The 17,309-nt window shown below is 38.2% G+C and overlaps 1 protein-coding gene across 15 annotated transcripts in view; it reads right to left on the bottom strand.

Annotated features, from left to right (window-relative positions):
- MAST4 (microtubule associated serine/threonine kinase family member 4) overlaps positions 1 to 17,309 on the bottom strand; it is a gene marked incomplete at its 5' end in the record, with an annotated part of 207,278 nt that overhangs the window by 58,339 nt on the left and 131,630 nt on the right. For 6 of the 15 annotated variants that reach the window (XM_082074591.1, XM_082074596.1, XM_082074584.1 and 3 more), the window contains 5 exons: positions 788 to 863; positions 3,199 to 3,356; positions 8,307 to 8,385; positions 9,069 to 9,089; positions 11,827 to 11,899. In XM_082074591.1, the coding sequence (XP_081930717.1) occupies positions 788 to 863; positions 3,199 to 3,356; positions 8,307 to 8,385; positions 9,069 to 9,089; positions 11,827 to 11,899 (407 nt within the window). The remainder of the gene's footprint in view (positions 1 to 787; positions 864 to 3,198; positions 3,357 to 8,306; positions 8,386 to 9,068; positions 9,090 to 11,826; positions 11,900 to 17,309) is intronic. The other 9 variants (XM_082074594.1, XM_082074588.1, XM_082074595.1 and 6 more) reach the window with 3 other exon arrangements.

Raw genomic sequence — 17,309 nt, 5'->3', positions numbered from 1 at the left:
AATACTTTTATTGTTAAAAAGTAAACCCACGTTTCTTAGTTCACATCTCAAACACTGAAACGAGTGGGTTGTTCAGATTGCTGCTCAGTCACTCTGCAAATCTCGACAAATCTCTCTTCATATTTCCACAAAGAAATATGAAAAAAATTCTTCTATTTTTAGGTACTTTTTTTGAACAGTATCAGCTTTACCTCATTTTATTTTCCAGGGGTCATCAAAATCCTAGGAGCAATGGAGTGCAGTGCTCTGAGCTACACACCTGCCTGCACCTATGTCTCAGACCTTTGGACACGATAGTAACATGTCCTCATTTGGTATCTCATAGTCAAACGCCCAGAACTGTGTACTGAGCTTCACAACTAAAGTATATAATGAGTGCTGGGGAAAAGGAATAAATGTCACTAAAGGAAGGAATTTGCAGGTATATCAGCAAATGCTGCACAAGATCTAGCAAAAGAAACCATTTTTGTTTTACTAGTTCAGTATATGTTTGCCCCAAGTACACATCACCTACTAAAATTGAATGTACTGTTGTTTTCCAATCAGTAGAATATATTACCATGATGATTCATTTCAAAACCAGTTCAGCAGCTTTGCCAAATGAATGTCCACTTCTCAGCAGGGCTTTTCTTTATTGTGATTTTATCTTTGTAATAAGAGCCTGGTGATGCTTTATGAAAGCCATTACAGGGCTGGATCATTAGCTCCCATAACAAAACCACCACTTACTTAAAACCTATGTAGCCTATCAATTTAGATACTGGGTGTCTTAAATATAATTCATTACCTTTGGGAACCTTTCTTTGTAGACATGGTTCATCATAATAATTTCATTGTCACAGCAGGCAGGAGAACGTCCAGGGCTGCAAGCAAAGCAAATTATCCCTTTAAACTTGTCTCAGCATGAACTACAATTAGTAGTTATTATATTTTCGTACAGTTTATTTGTAACAAAAACTCAACACAGACTTCACTAGAAAGGTACATTCTCTCACTAGTGGTAGACATGGTTCCTTTCTGCTATTTCTGACCAACCCTATGAGAGAGTTGGGGTTGTTTGGCCTGGAGGAGGGTCCTGGGGGACCTTACAGCAGCCTTCCAGTGTCTAAAGAGGGCCAGCAGGAAAGCTGGAGAGGGACTTTTTACAAGGGCATGTAGTGACAGGACAAGGGGTAATGGCTTTAAACTCACAGAAGTTAGATTTAGATTAGATACAAGGAAGAAATTCTTCACCATTAGGGTGGTGAGGCACTGGCACAGGCTGCCCAGAGAAGCTGTAGATGCCCCATCTCTAAAAGTGTTCAAGGTCAGGCTGGATGGGGCTTTGAGCAACCTGGTCTAGTGGAAGGTGTCCCTGCCCATGGCAGGGGGCTGGAACTAGATGATCTTGAAGGCAGCTTCCAACCCAAACCATTCTATGATTCTATGATTAAAGTCCTTGACATCTAACTACTAACTATATTATTTTCTTAGTCTGTAACCACAGTTCAGGATGCAGGCAGTTTTGCAACAATCCTGAACATAATCTTTCTCTAAGAAGGGCAAGAGAGATATATTTAACTGTTAATTATGGCTATGCCCGCCTCTTTGAAGGTTACAATCAATATAGCAAGACTTGACTAAGAACTCTGTTCGCTGCAAGTGAAAAAGTTGAGAAGAATGAGTATTTTTTTAAAAACACAACATTAAAGAAACCCAAAACAATTTATTTTGCATCTGACCAGCAGATAACAGCAGCAACTTCCTACAAATAATGCCATACATACGCATGGTGTCCCTCAATGATGGGGTGCTCTGCTATAAGAAAAGCACAGGACTTCCAGGAAAACAATCCATAAAAGGTATTCATGGCCTTGGCTAATCTACAAAATACTTTTTGCTACCATGAGTCTCACTGTCTGGTATAAATTCCTTTGAAAAATCTGTCAGATTTTCCTGGGTTGGTGACAGTGGCCCATTCCGTTTGGTCTAAAACACATGGAACAGGAAAAAGACCCCAGAAATGTCATGGTATCCTGTAGGAGTGACTTTATCATAACATGTACACAAGGGTTTCTTGCATGAGGAGAAGAACTGCGTTTTGGCAGTTCTGCGTTTTTTAAGAGGGCAAAAATTAACACTAAAATTTGTCCCAAGATATCACAATGGTGGGTCCTTTAATTGATATGGACAATCTGTTATGGACATCCGCAGGCAAATCAACTAGGGACAGAATAGGTACATAATTCCATGACAATCCTACAGCATAATTCCCTTTCTGAAAATGCTTGGTTCTTGTCTTCCCTCAGGAGCATTTTACACGTTCTGTGAGATAAAGTGGAAGATCATTTTTTTAAGTGTTAAAAGCATAACAGAAATTGAAAAAAAATAAAGATGTGGCAATAAATACAATACAGTTTCAATCTGTAATCTTCTAATGAAGAAACAGGATTTTTTTCTTAGTAGTCATTGTGCAGTCTCATGTAGGTAGCAACTATATTTGTCACTACAGTCTACACAGATTTCTAAATAAAATAATCAAAAAGCAGAGTTAAAATATATTGCACTAAAACCCTAAATCCTTAGGATTTGTACACCTCTGAAATTATTTTTAAACTTGAAAGGATTAATATGACGATTAGAAATATAATTTTTTTTTCTTTCTTTTTCTTGAAAACTTACCCACAGAGTTCACTTGCATTTTGCAAACCTAAACTATTCTGACAGTTTAGAACTGATCTTGAATAAACCACATTTTACACAAATGGCCACTGCAAATGAAAATCCTGGTTACAAAAAATAAATGAGTGCATACGCTCCCCACCGATTTGTTCTTTATCACATTGCTTTCCACATAGTCCTATAATATAAATACAATTTGACTTAGTTTTGCAAATAAAGACTTGATTCAGTGAACAGTTTGAACTCTGGAAGACAACCAGAGCTACAGTCAGATCAACAATGACTAGCTCATCAAGACAGTTCACGCAGGCTAGTTGCCTCCATGAAGACCTAGCTTACAAGATTAAGCCCTGAAGTAAACCATGATCAAAACTAGGAGTAAGGATTTAAAAGACTATTAGTAACTCAGCCTGATATGTCTTTCATGTATTAGTTCAGCAATTTCAAAAATAGGGAATGCTCCCAGTGTACAAAACCACAATGCTCCAGAGTATGTGACATTAGATCCAACCCCTGTTCCCAGATACACAAACTCACCTGAGACTTCGGGACCGAGGGCGCATTGCAGTGGTCCTGCACCTGCTGTCACTGGCAATGCTCTCAGTGGTACAGAAATGTTTAGACAAAAAATGTAGTTCATCAGGTGTCGGTTGGTATGGTAACTGGTGTAGCTTCTCTTGGGATGAGCATGATGACTGCAAGAACAGAACACAAGCTTCTATTAGAATGAAAAAAAAAACATTTGCAAGACTATAGCCAGTGTTTATGAATAAAGCTATTTAATTTAAAAATTACAGTTACTGTCTCCCATGCCTGACTACCAATTTAAAGATGAAAATAAATGAAAATAAATAATTAGTCTCAACGAGCTAAATAAAAAGTACAAAAAAACCCACTTCAGTCCCAGAAGAAAGAACCATTACATTACAAAAGTTCAAATTTCCCCTAAGGCAAAGATGGCATCTAACGTTACAAACAATATGTAAGGGATAGCTAAAAGGGGATCTGCTGAAAATTAATTAAGACAGTGTATGTATAATAAACATAGAGTACAACTTCTTACTATAATACAAATTTTAAATCTACATGCTGAAGGTACTTCATAATCCATATTTAGGACATTATTGATGCTTTTAAAAATAAAATTAAATAAAATCTCAAAATTCTTGCTAAAAATATCATACCCTATTTTTCTATAAACCCCTGTACATTTAAAATGAAGTGAAAGAACCTAATACATTTATGCAGACAGGTTCTATGGTTGACAAAAGTGAAAGTGATTACACTCAAACCATCCACTTATAAAACTGGAAGATACAGACAACTATGAAATTGGCAGTGCTACCACAAAACTAGCCCTGCACAACTGCACATAGATGCAACACATAAAGCAGTGTAGATGATCATACTATCGTGTTTTACTGTCTTTCATGTAGCTACCTCAATGTCTTGAGGTAGAACTCTGCAACTACTTCCCCAAGCCTAGATTTGAGGTCCTTGTAAAGAACACGTACACAGTTCAAAGCACTAACAGCCAGCCTTGCTAGTCTGGATTGACAAGTGTAGACAGAAATGCCCTACTGTTTCTGGTAGCAAAACTAGTTTCCAGGACAGCTTGTCCACAAATACCCTTGTATGACTGCACTAAGCTGCTTGGTACCATGCAGACATCCCCTTCCTTTTACCCACAGAGAGAAAGAAGTCCAAAAGCTTGTACTTCTTCCTGGACCTCTTCAGTCTCCACCTGGCTTTTCAACAAAATGCAATTCTTCTATTTGTCAAGTCTTCATCTGCACATTATTGTTCTTATCTGTCTTCTTGTACAGGACAAGGCCCCTGCCTGACTGCTCTTTTATCGGAGGCCAGCACAGTAAAAGCTGCTTTGCTTATATGATCCCAAGTGATGGAAATCCATAAACTTTCATGCTGTACAGACATTGTCCCACATTGCTAAGGTTGGCAGGTACTATCCAGGCTGGTAAGCACCGTAACTAGAAAGTCTTGATAACTTCCTGGCAACTTGTGTGGTAAAGGCTGAATATATCCCAATTCCTAGGAACTCAAAAAAAGATTACTTATCACACTAGATCTCATGAAGTTGTATCTTAAAAGCAAAAAAAAGAAAACCCAGTGCTGGGAAAGGCTAACTTAGACAGGACTGGTCTATGTGGGAAGGCTGCATCACATGAAAACAAGTTCAAGTTAGGAAGATCACATTACCTTGCTTTGCTGCTGGCTAAGAAGCATGCACACCAAGAATTTACCGCAGTTCACATGATAGGTAGCAACTTGTCGAGTAACAGTAATTCATTTATGAAATTCAGCCTTAGCACGTTACTGTGCATAATTCAGCACACAGCATAGATAAGTTCTTCTTTCTTATCTCAAACTATGGCAGCTGGTTGCAGCTAACCTCATGGCATCTGACCTATGGCCACGCTCCTTTTGATAAAAGATACCCTTAGCAAAGGGAAATTTCCCAATACAGATCCTCACAGATGCCTAGTGCTATAAAATCAGTCTCTACCTCTTTGGCTTAAGGGGATTCTGGGAAGATCAAGGGGACAATAATCTGTATTACACCTTTCCTCATATAAGGTGTCAGAAAGTCTAGATCCAACAGATTAAAGTGAGAATCTTCGCTAACAACTCTATCAGGACTCTATCACAGGCACAGAGTGTGTTTTCTTGGAGGTCTGAATTCTGATCTCTTTACAAATCCAAATTCTTATACCCAAACTCTAAAAAATTAGGTCTCCTGGCTTTCTAGAATAGCTGCTCCAAAAAACATGTAAGATTTAGTGTATTTTAATATGCACAACCACAGTGCATCGTGGCAATGCAAATTGTACTTCTAACATAGAAAAGCAAATTTGCCACCAATATCAGCTAATGTTACCCCACAGCCTCCTTCCTCATCTCCTTCCCTGTTTACCGATCCAAATAAGCTTCCAAAACCAAAATCTACTGGCAGTAATATGTAACCAAGTATTCTCTCACTTTACCACTTTTATAGGCTTGCTCTCCTAGAAGACACACAATGACCTCAACTGCACCTCATAACTGGCAAGATCTGATCCAACTTTGATACAACACAATATACCAAGAGTTTCTTTCCAATCTAATGATCTTAGGAGATATTTTCATTTCATTTTGATTTCAACACTGAAATACACACACAAACACACAAAAAACCAGCATAAAACAAAAAACCAAGCAACAAACTAAACCCAGGCTAAAAAGAAATGGTGAGCTACACTCACCTGAGGATAACTGTGATTACCACAGGCCCCTTGCCCCTGCTTTGACTTTCACTTGCTTATAAAGATCAAAGTTGTACTATTGTGATGTGTAAAAACTATTTCTGGTCTTCAACTGATAAATCTCTGAATTAATGTGAATCTTATTTATCCAGCACTGAAAACAGAGCCTTCTGTATGTGCACTTAGGCTATTGTGAGTGGTCACTCATTGCCTCCAAGAATTTGGTGCAAGAGACGGCTGCACAGTGCTAGTTGTTTCAGACTCTTTTGAAAAAGTACATGAAACAAATTAGATAGGAAAACTTCCAGTTTTCATTTTCTGATTCATATATTCATCCACTGGGGGAAAAAAAGTGAAAAGCATCTCTCCTAAGAACCAAAGAAATAGTGGCTAGATTTAAAATTCAGAGGCTGTCACAGTGCTTTTGTGGCTCATCAGCAGTATAGGATTTTTTTGGGGGGAAAAAAACCTCACACCTAACCATAAGAAATACATGGCATGAATTCTCTACTGCTGGTTTCTTCAGCAAAATTCAAAGTTATTTATTGGAAAAACAAGTTTCTTTCCACAAGTCAGAAATTGTTTGTTCAATGCTAGGGAAGATATCTACTGCAATATTTATACGATGTGGTCTAGTCATGAAATATCAAGGAAGAACTCAACAATAGTCTATTACGGAAGTTAAAGATATCTAAGTCTATAAATGACAGTAGTGTATTTTTTTGTAAGAAATGCAAAATGATGTAAAACTCCTCCACAGCCCAGCATGCATACCGTAGTTAGTAAATGTAGGTCAGAAATAAGTATATGAACTGGAATTAACATTGTAAAATTAAGGATGACAAAGAAAAAGCATATGAGATCAGACTGAAAATTAAACTATTTTGATATGTTTCTGACACAGCTTTTCATTTTCTTTCTAGCACAAGCCTACTTCTTATAATAATGATGGAGTTGCTATAGCAATTACTTATTATCTGACATAGCCTCCTTTACGTCAATATATTTTAAGTGAGAAGCACAGCATATTTGATTTAGTTCCAACAAGAGGTGCACAAACATGCACTATGGAAAGTGGTTAGGGAATTAGCATGAAACAAGAAAGTTGCTTGGCAAAAGCAAGATCTACACAGGAAAGAAAGCAGAGGTCACAAATCAGTGCTGCCGAGCAACAGTTCTTAAGATACATGAAATCCCTCAACCTGGTTTGAAGTCAGCAAGAACTGACTTGACTTTCCAGAAGCCTCTGGGAACACGCACACGGAGCGAGGGCGGGGGGGAGAAGTTGATCATAACATAAAATGGTCGCATTTCATTAGTGTACAGCATGTGGAACTCAATTATTTCACAAGATAAACAGAACACACACAGGGGAAGAAAAAGCTGACTTGAACTGTAAAAGAAACATTTTTTAAAAGATCAGATAAAGTGTCCAGTAATACATATTATTCAGAACACAGTAGGTTTATTAATGATGCAACACTAAAGGTAAAGAAACAGGCTAAAGATACAAAACCATTTCGAAGAGTCATAGCTGGATCTACAAAGACAAGCACTTTATGGCAGAAGATGTAATGTAACTGTCAAAATGCCAACTATTTGCTATTTCCAAAGCAGGCTTCCTCCACAGTCTCTCCTACCATCACAACAGACAGCTTAGTTCCAGGCTGTAACACAACGCTGTTCTTCCTCTCCAGTATGGAGGTGTGCAAGATGTGCAAAAGCACAGGTTCATACTTCTCCCGCTGCCTCGCTACTGAGTCTTGAAGCAAGATCTCATGCACTGCCATAGCGCACGTCACAAGTCACACAGAATATGAACGGCAGGAGAACTGATATAAGATCACATTGAAAGGAGACTGCTCTAACAGGCAAAAATTAACAAATTAGACTTATATTTATCCTGTTAGGTAACCCAAAGGATTATTCCATTCTAAGTATAGCCATCTAAAATGCTAAATATCTAACCTATTATCATGCACTAACATCTCACTATTGCCAAAAAAAGGCAGACGTGTGATTCATGCCACCTTAAGACAGTACTCTAACCTGGGATGGATGAATCGTGTCATAGAGTGCCTCTTCTCATTATCAAGGCAGACTCACCTCAGACTACCTACCATATGGTTAAAACACGGTTAAAATAAGGCATTATGTCTCCATGCCCACTGCCACACAGATCAAAAGCGGGCGGTTAAACACTACTGCCAGAAAATACCTCTGAGCAAAGCACATATTGCCTGAAGTCTTCTATTTCAGTGAGGCAGTTTTATATCACATATTAAGTCTATCAACAGTTAACAAAACCTACATTGCCTCCACCTAAGAGAAGCAAGATGCATTTGAGAAGACATGGTATGCAATAGAATAGTGAGTACTTACAGAAACAGTTGAGCTGGGTGTATTTGTACCATAGCCAGAAGAAGGGAGGGAAGCCAAAGACCAACGGCGACCATCAGTCCTGTTGTGAAACCAAGGTTAGTCAAATGAACACTGCAGTCTCCTAGCACAGAAACACTTGTGGAAGTATCACTGGGTACAACTGCATTCCAAAAAACATGATACAAACAGGGATTTTAATAAAGAGTAAACTTCCACAGGGGACCACAAACAAGCATTCAGCAAAGATGATTTAGGCTTACAGATTTTATTTTTAGTGTGTTTTTCCACTTAAAATTCTATGAGATGAAACAACCAGAAAGTGAATGAACGGCTCCACAGAAACGGACCACAGGGAGTCTTCATAACTCTCAGGTCAATCAGATGGAAAGCAATGAGAAGCAAATTAAAAAATTATGAACAAATGCAAACCATAATGCTCTGAACCACAGAACAACCACCAAAGTTACATCAGTAAGAGACACCAGCAAACTAGCAGGCTAAGGTCAAATAGCTGCAAAGAATGATCGGGTAAAAGCAAACCTGTTAAATGATATGTATATAAATCAATAAAAACAATTTTGCAGCAGAAAACATGCTCACTCAGAATTATAAACAAACAAACAAAAAAACAACAAAACCAATTTCTGTTCTTCGTCACTTGCAGTGAGCTACACACAGACAACACAGAACTCCAACACTCCAAGTGACCAAACAAAAAACTATGGGAGCCATGTTTGGATTTTTTGAGGGAGTAACATTTACCTGTCATTTCGGTGCCCATGACTGGAGTAAATTGTATCCAATATGTTAAAAAAATAACAGGACAAGTTTTTATTAACAAACAGTATGATCATGGAGGAGAGGAGAAAGGAGAACTGAAGCTGTTTTACAGTCAGTACAAAGGTCATCTCTCAAGTCTGATTCACACAAAAAGTGTAATTCCATAAAAGAAAAGTAATGCCAAATCAGGAACCTTAAACCTCTTGATACAGCTTCCACACCCTTCAAGCTTTCTGGGAAAAAAAAAAATCTCCTTGCTTCTCTCCATTCTAACACCTATTTCCCACTCCCATTTATCCACCCACAAGCCTCAACCCAAGTCTATGGGACTTTGAATACATACAGTGTGAGAAAAGGAACTACATTAAATAATTAGTATTAAAATATAAAGAGAACATGCGCTATTGGGACTTCTGACAGTATCAAAGACCAAACTCTGAAAAAAACTTCCTTCTCCTCCTCCATAATATTCTAAAATTTCATTTATTCTCCTGCTTTCTCCCCTTCCCCCAGGCATGCATGAGCTACCTCCAGATGAATGAACAATTCCGAAAGGAGTTCTCTCTTCACTCTGGCTCAGCTGCACAAGTGAAATAAGTTCACAGCTGGAAGAACCAGAACTCGGAAGGTATTAAACATGGGTGAGACCCATATATTCTAAATCTGAGACAGAAAGTACTTCCTTATTGAATGACCCCTACTGAACAGGGTTCCTGCATCACCCAACAATTTTCTCACAGAAGAGGCATTGAGGGTGGGGATGAGATATCATGGAAAGTTATCTGGGAAGCAAATGTGGGTGCACAGGGAGCATCCAAAACAGAAGGGAAGCCCCAACAGCATTTTCCCGTGGACTCTCATACACCACTTGCCCCTGCCCTACAGTTCAGTCCTACCCACTTGAGCAGCTCTGGAAAACATCTGTCACCTACCCATGGGCCTATAAATGCTGCACTTACATGAGCAGCAGAGGATGGAAGAGGTGTATCCATACACCTATATGCCATCTCACCTCTGCTCCTCCAGCCTGCTCTATCACACACACACACACAGTCCTTCCCTTCCTTAGTACCATAATTAAATTTACAAAACATAACAGAAGAGGCACAAAGTCAGAAGACTGACAACTTTTCTCATTAGCCACAGGCCATTTTACTACCAAAATGGACCCAATCACCACTTAAATGAAGGCAACTGCTACACTCACACTGAATTCATATGAAAATTTTACATTAGCACTGTTTTGAACTTGTGTCATCTGGCATTTTCACTATAAACATAGAATAAAATCAGCTTCCATACAAAGACCCACTGAAAGAATCCCACTGAAACGCTGAAATATTTTGAAAACACAAAAAGTTCTTGTGTTATCATTCCTTTGATTAAAGAATTTATTTAGAGCCTATTACAGGGCTCTAAAAATGATCAAAATCCAAATGAAACACTGGTAGACAAATTCATTTTTTTTCCTCCTGAATTTTAAGTCTTGGAAAAACATAATGATTTAAAATTTCTGTTGATTACAGTTGGGAAAGGAAAACTACTTCCTGCTCCTGTTTTTCTAAGTAATGCTCAGTCTTTCACAACTGCTTTTTGCATTATAAGCTATTTCTGGATTTAATGAATCTTTCTAAAAACATGCTCACAAACAAATGCCATCTATGAAGAAATAGCTTTCCTTTTTTTTAAAAATACTATACAGAGTATGTAGATTCGAAAGTAATACTCAAATTTAAGATGTTGATTTAAAAACTGACATATGCTATTAGAAAGATTGACAAGATCTAATGTCACAGATGAATTAGGTTCAGATAAAAGAATACACAAGTAAAGCTTTCTCCCTCGCAGCTTTTAAAAGAGTTACACTATTTCCTTGCACTTATTTTCGAGAGCTTGTATGTATGTGCTACTTTACTGAATTCCCAAGGAAGCAAAGCTACAGCAGCAAGTGCTGTCTCAGAGAGAATGTAACAGCTGCATGCCTGGCGCTACTTAATGACAAAGTCACTGCATTCCCATTTCCATTTTGTGTACATATTCTTGGATCAACATATAAACTCTGCCTAACTTCTCAGGTCTAGAGTTAATGAACATATTATTTGAAGTAGGCTGACAAGGTGTTAAGTGACAGGGAACCACACTGGCATGAACAGTTTCCCATGACATGCTATCAACTTTGGTTGGGGTTCATTTGATAATAATTTACTTCGTAGATCACTTCAGAAATTCTACTAGCATTAATTAATCCTCGCAACACTCCTATGACAGAGCTGACTGTCTCAGTGGTACAGGCAGGAAAACAGGTCAAGGTCAGGTATTAAAAGTATGGTGACAGTACTGCTGCTGCCACTAAAATCAGGTCCTGAACTCAAGAACTTTGTAAGAGCACTCTTATAAGTGATGCACTTCTTACACTGTTGAGAAAAAAAAGAAAAGAAAAAACATAGGTGTAGCTTAAAACTTCCTCATATCTCTATAGATGAGGAGATAACTGTAATGGAACCAAGTCAAACACTAAGTCATTATTTCTTTTTTTGTTAATTCAAAAAGTACAGTTGCATTGTTTCTATCATCCAGTACAACTTCTTTTCCAACTGAGGTTTAGCAGAGTTTCCATAAGTGACGTAACACTTGTCATTGTGAGAGACTTGACAGATACATTTGCAAACATCTTTTAATAACTGAGTACATTATTTCCTCTATGCAAAATGCATGCTGCATGCTACAAATGATCTCTTACCTTCGTGCAAAAGAAAAGTGGGCTGAGGCACTGGGAGAGAAATTCCTAGGGCTATCTTGAGGACTGTTTCCTGCTGGGGGAGATACACAAAAAATAATTATGAGAGAGAGAGGAAAAAAAAAAGGAACCCACTAAAAATCTTTCAGACATATTAATCCAAGCATATCCAGTCAGGACGGAAACTAATTTCAGAATTTATTCTGTTACAGTCTCTGAAAAAATAAACTGTGAAATAGAATCTTATTTCAACTCACATTTCATTTGTATTTGATTTTTAGTTATTGCATTTTATAACTCACAGGAAACCCTTTATTTTGTCCTTTCAATTGAGAATGCTCAAATTAATTTGAGAATTAAAGTTTAGAAAACCAGAATATTAGCTCAGAAGAAACATATTGTAAGTGTCAGAAACAAGGTGGTTTACACACACACACAAAAAAAAAGGAAAACAAAATGTCTGAAAATAGAAAAATGACGAGCCGGATGGTTTAGCCCTTACACAAAGTCTCTATAGCATTCCTTCAGGAGTTTTATTGTGATTTTTCCATTGTTTTGGTTTTTTTTTTTCCTAGCTCCAAAACAAGCAGACAACACACACTGAATTACTTCCCCCCCCCGCCTTAGTTCTGTTAGACTGAGGCATGGAAAGGCAACCACCCTCTGTGATAAGAAGCAGCGAATGCACATTGTGAACAGGTTGTAACTTTAGGGTCTGTTACTTCATACGAAAAGCACCCGACCCCCTGCTGACCAGCACGAGTGCAGAAAGAAGGCAGCTGCCGAGCCGTCACCTCTGCTCCTCAGCACCCACGGCTAGAGGAGACACAGCAGATGAAGAGATAAAGATGACCCATAAAAAAAACAACCAACCAAAACCCAAAAAACAAAACAAAAAAAAACCCACAAACAAAACAAAATTTAAAAAAACACACCCAAAAAACCCAAACAAAAACCCCCCCAAACACCCTCCCCACCAACTAAAAGTATTTGATTTAAAGTAGCACTGGCATCCACCTAAAAGTCAATCTCATTAAAGAGGGAAAGGACTGCAACGAAAATAGGTTAAAGTAATATATTCGTTGTAGCATTTTATTTTTGGACATAAATGAGACCACAACATCAAGGAACAGATTAAAAAAAATTCATATGTACCCACTCAGACTCAACACTTAATTTTTGAGGAGAAAATTACTACCTACATGTGAAAAGGCCAGTACAATTGAATGAGTCCTTAAAAGGACTTAAAGTGGGCTTGATTTCTACACAAATTTTTGAATTAGCATTGCATTTATCATAGTGATGTCCTTAACAGATCCCATTAATTCTACACAAGGAAGCATAATCATGGAGCACGTACAGAAAACACCCAGGCCCCCTGCCTTTTTTTCGGCTAGAAACAGATGCAAGATGCTTTTTGAGCTGTGCTTGAATCACATCTTCACAGCTGCTCTTCCCACAGTCCCAAGAGACAAGGATTCCGCTCTCACTGGCCAACACCTCCTTTTTTGCCCATTTATCTATCATGGCTAAATTATGTCCTTGTGACTTTCCCTCCTGCCCCTCAAGACTCCAGCTTCTTCATTACCCTTCAGGCACTTCTCAGGGCCTCAATAATTTCAAGGTGGCAAGGATTTTTGTTCCCAGGGGGTGGGGGGCAAGGGAGAAGCAGAGGAAATAGATTTTAATCTTTATTTGGGGACCAACAAAATCTATTCTTGTCCTGCAGGAACTGCAAACACCAAATTACTAAGAGCAAGAGTTCATCTAATTCAACAGCTAACTGGATTTGTTTTGCTGCTACCATAGCTTATTTAATAAAGATAAGCTAAAAAAAAAAATGTAACACTGTGCAGATAAAACACTGTCACAAACTTTAGCTACTGCACTAGAAAAATTTGCTGTAATATGAAGTGTGTTGTAGACTTAGAGGAAAAAAAAAAAAAGAAGACAACGAATCTACCTTAAACTCTGGCAGAAAAGCAGAGAATTAGGCTTAATGCAATGAGACGTAAACAGCTTTTGACAGGAAATGATCTGACAAACCAGCACATGGGGGTTCATTACTAAATTCCTTTCCTCTGACAGCTATTTTAAAGCTATATGTGGATATATTCATGTATTTAACACACATCAAGGACACGTCTAACTGTCCATCATACGCACAAACTTCACATAGAAGCAAAAATCATGGTGGGAGAAGGCAGTAATTTTATAGCTATTGCAGTAGATTTGCTGCAAACTAACTCGCTAGAATCAACAAAGATCACTTTCTTACTGACAAAACCTGAGGAACTCAAATTCTTATTCAGGAAGAGCATCATATCCTGTTATCAGGAAAATCAATTTGCAAGCACTATTTCCATAGCAAACAAGCTTTTAAATAAAACAAAACTGGTAAAGCTGTATACAGAATTCCTGGATACTAAATCCTGTGGGTTTTATCTAGAAGCCTAAGAACTCACACAAGCCTAGAAAAACATAATGAAAATCCAAACCCCAAATGACTGGAGAAACAGTTAGTGCTATTATGGGTTTAAGGTGTGGTGTTCCAGAAAAGCAAGATAGGTTAGAAGCAGAGTCCTGTATGTGACCTTCAACCATCACACATTTATCCACCCATCTGCAAGTCAATACCTGGGAGATTTTCAAATAAAAAACAGTGCCAGTTAATTCTCCGTCCATATGTGCAGTGCTTGCTTATTAGTCAAATCCTGCTGTTCTTTGGGACTGCTGGCTGTTGTACATTTTAGTCCTTGGGTAGCTCTATACTGCTGAGACTACTGTCTGTGTTTCTGACCTGGGAAAGTAAACCTAACTGGTGGTCAGGCATCAGGTAAGTAATTCACTCCAGTATCCTCTGGGAGCCACAATGAATAGGCAATCAACATACCAAAACAATACTCTACCTCATGACAACACACAGAGCTGCTCATTTTGCAAGCAGCTATTGTTAAGAAAACTACATTGAGACTAATTAAATTGTGATTTTTTTGTAAGTAGCTCCAAGAAGTCCTGCGTCTTCGCCACAGAGGGAAGTTGTTTTAAATAGTTTTAAAAGGCATATGTTACAGTCACTGTATAGTATTAATGTATTTTTAATAGCTGTCTACTTAAAAAATAAAGAGTTTCAGATGCAATGACTTTCTGTTAGTACTAAGGGAATAACAGATTAATGATAATTGTTACCCCAAAATCCTGAGGGATCAGAGACAAATTCAGCTGGAAGTCTTGATGTCATTATTTGATGGTCTTTTACAATGAATCACAGTACATCAGCACTACAGTAATACAACATAACAATGGATCATACGTTCCCCTGTGTCAGTTTACTCAGTGGTGAACAATACACAAGAAACCATCCACCAACAGTTTACAGGTCTGACTTTCACAGCGCAACACACCATGCCCGTCAGCAGAACACACAGCTGGGCAGCAGAACCATCCTGAATACTCCTGCAGGTGCTTTCCACTCAGAGGGGAGGAGCTCAATTTATTTCAATACCTCGATTAATTATGCTTCACACCAGCGAACTACTTTCCCCAGTAACAGCAAAGAAGGTTTCCGTGCTCCTTAAATCCATTTGCCAGGATGCTTTACATGTTCTGACCACTACTTAGAATAATGGCAGTGCTATGTTTTAATGGGATTTAACATGAGTCAGTTAAATCTGCATTTAATTTATCACTTTATACACTTTCCCCTCCTGTCCCTAAATGAGTAGAAAATGCTCTGAAATTCCAGTAACAGTTTTACTTCAGCCAAAAGCAAGACTAAATAAAAAGTTAGCAAAACCATTTCTGTTGTTCTACATGTGACAGTCAGAATAATCGAAGTATTGTATTTTTTTCCTTCCTGTAAATATCAGGACCTAAAAAAAATACTCAAACCCCGCCTTAATCTAAAACTTTCAATATTCCTATATTTCACCATGAAAACACACTAAGGAGGCTTCATTCATTTACAAACCTAGTTCTCCATTCCCCAAAATCCAGTCAATGCAGACTGTAGCTAAAGCAGCACAGAAGCTGCATATGAGAGACATTCTTCTTTGCTCCAAATACACTGTAGTAAGACAGTACCCATTATTATCTACCTTGGTCAAAAAAAACCACAGGATAAAGCTAAAAACCCAAGGAAACTATAACTCCAAATTTGATGCCGACACACAAATGCCTTCAGCGTGATTCAGAGTCTAACATAGTGCAGCTAAAATACATACTGCAGCTTTGTTCACTACTCTACCTCGATTTAGCTAGCTAATATAAGTCTATCAAAAAAATTATCTGATGCAAGCAGTAAGTCCTAACATAGTGAGACCAGAATAAATCAGCAGTCAGCACTGACTGTCAGTGTCTGCCTAGAAAGGTTTATGCAGAGCTAAAAAATAAAACCCTAGAAAAAGGATTACAAGTGGAGGTAAGACCCCTTGGCCTTGTATGTTGCTTTAGGCAATTGCATCACGTCATCCCATTAATAAATTTATTGAATCCAACAGCAAAGGTCGTGCTTGTCCCTGTCACACTCAGTGGACAATTATTTCAGAACCCTCATGTTCTGGTGCAAATGGCGAGCATGGATTTCTCTTTCCATTCCATGAAGAAAACACCTCTGATTTATTTAGAAGACAATACAGGCTTTTCAGTCTCCCTGTTACTAAGGCAAGTAAGTCATACTCTTTCAGTCCCACAAAAACAAAGCAAGCTCTCACATTCTATTCTACTAGTCTCTCTCCCCATGTGATCCCATATGAACACTTATGACCATAAAAGCGCACAGTATTCCAGATGAAATCTAACTAGGAGATTGTACAGTAGCATGAAATCTTCCCAAATTCAGTTGAAAATTACTTCCTTTATGTATATTCAGAGATTTGATTTTCAAAGCTGCACTAGACTGGTCCTTGCAAAAACCATCTGATCCCGAAAGTGCAGTCAGGTCCTTCCCTACATTCCTTCTGATTCCATAGCTTACAGCAGACATTTCCACTACTGGTCCTCCAGCACAAAATGCTGCATGTTGCTATCTGATTTCATACTTTTTTAATTCCAGTCCTCAAGATCATCCAGTCACTTCAACAGTTTCCCAATGCTGTTTCATACTGGATGTCTTCCAAACTTACATCAGCTACAGTAATTTTATCACAGTGTCACGTATGAGAAGTTTAAAAAGGCTTGGCCACAAAACCTAAACCTGAGGACTCTACTGATAACCTCTGCTCTCATTTGATATTATTACTGATTTTAGTGCAACTGACATCTTCCCCTCTTTAAACAATTTCCTAGTTATCTTGCAATTCTTGTCCTTGTAACTGTTGTGTTAGTGGCATCACACAAAACGTTTTACTAAAATACAGACAAGTAAGATTTACAGCATTGCTCCTAACAGCTAAATCTTGTTCCTACAGCAGATATAATTAAACAGCACCACATGTGACTATTAATCATTAGGGGTTAATATCACCCACAGGAACAAGCTCCTGTGA

Source organism: Streptopelia decaocto (genome assembly GCF_964273445.1).
Source record: "Streptopelia decaocto genome assembly, chromosome: Z".
NCBI lineage: Eukaryota > Metazoa > Chordata > Aves > Columbiformes > Columbidae > Streptopelia > Streptopelia decaocto.
The sequence above is the reverse complement of the archived record's forward strand: the minus strand, read 5'-3'. Positions and strand labels throughout refer to the sequence as shown.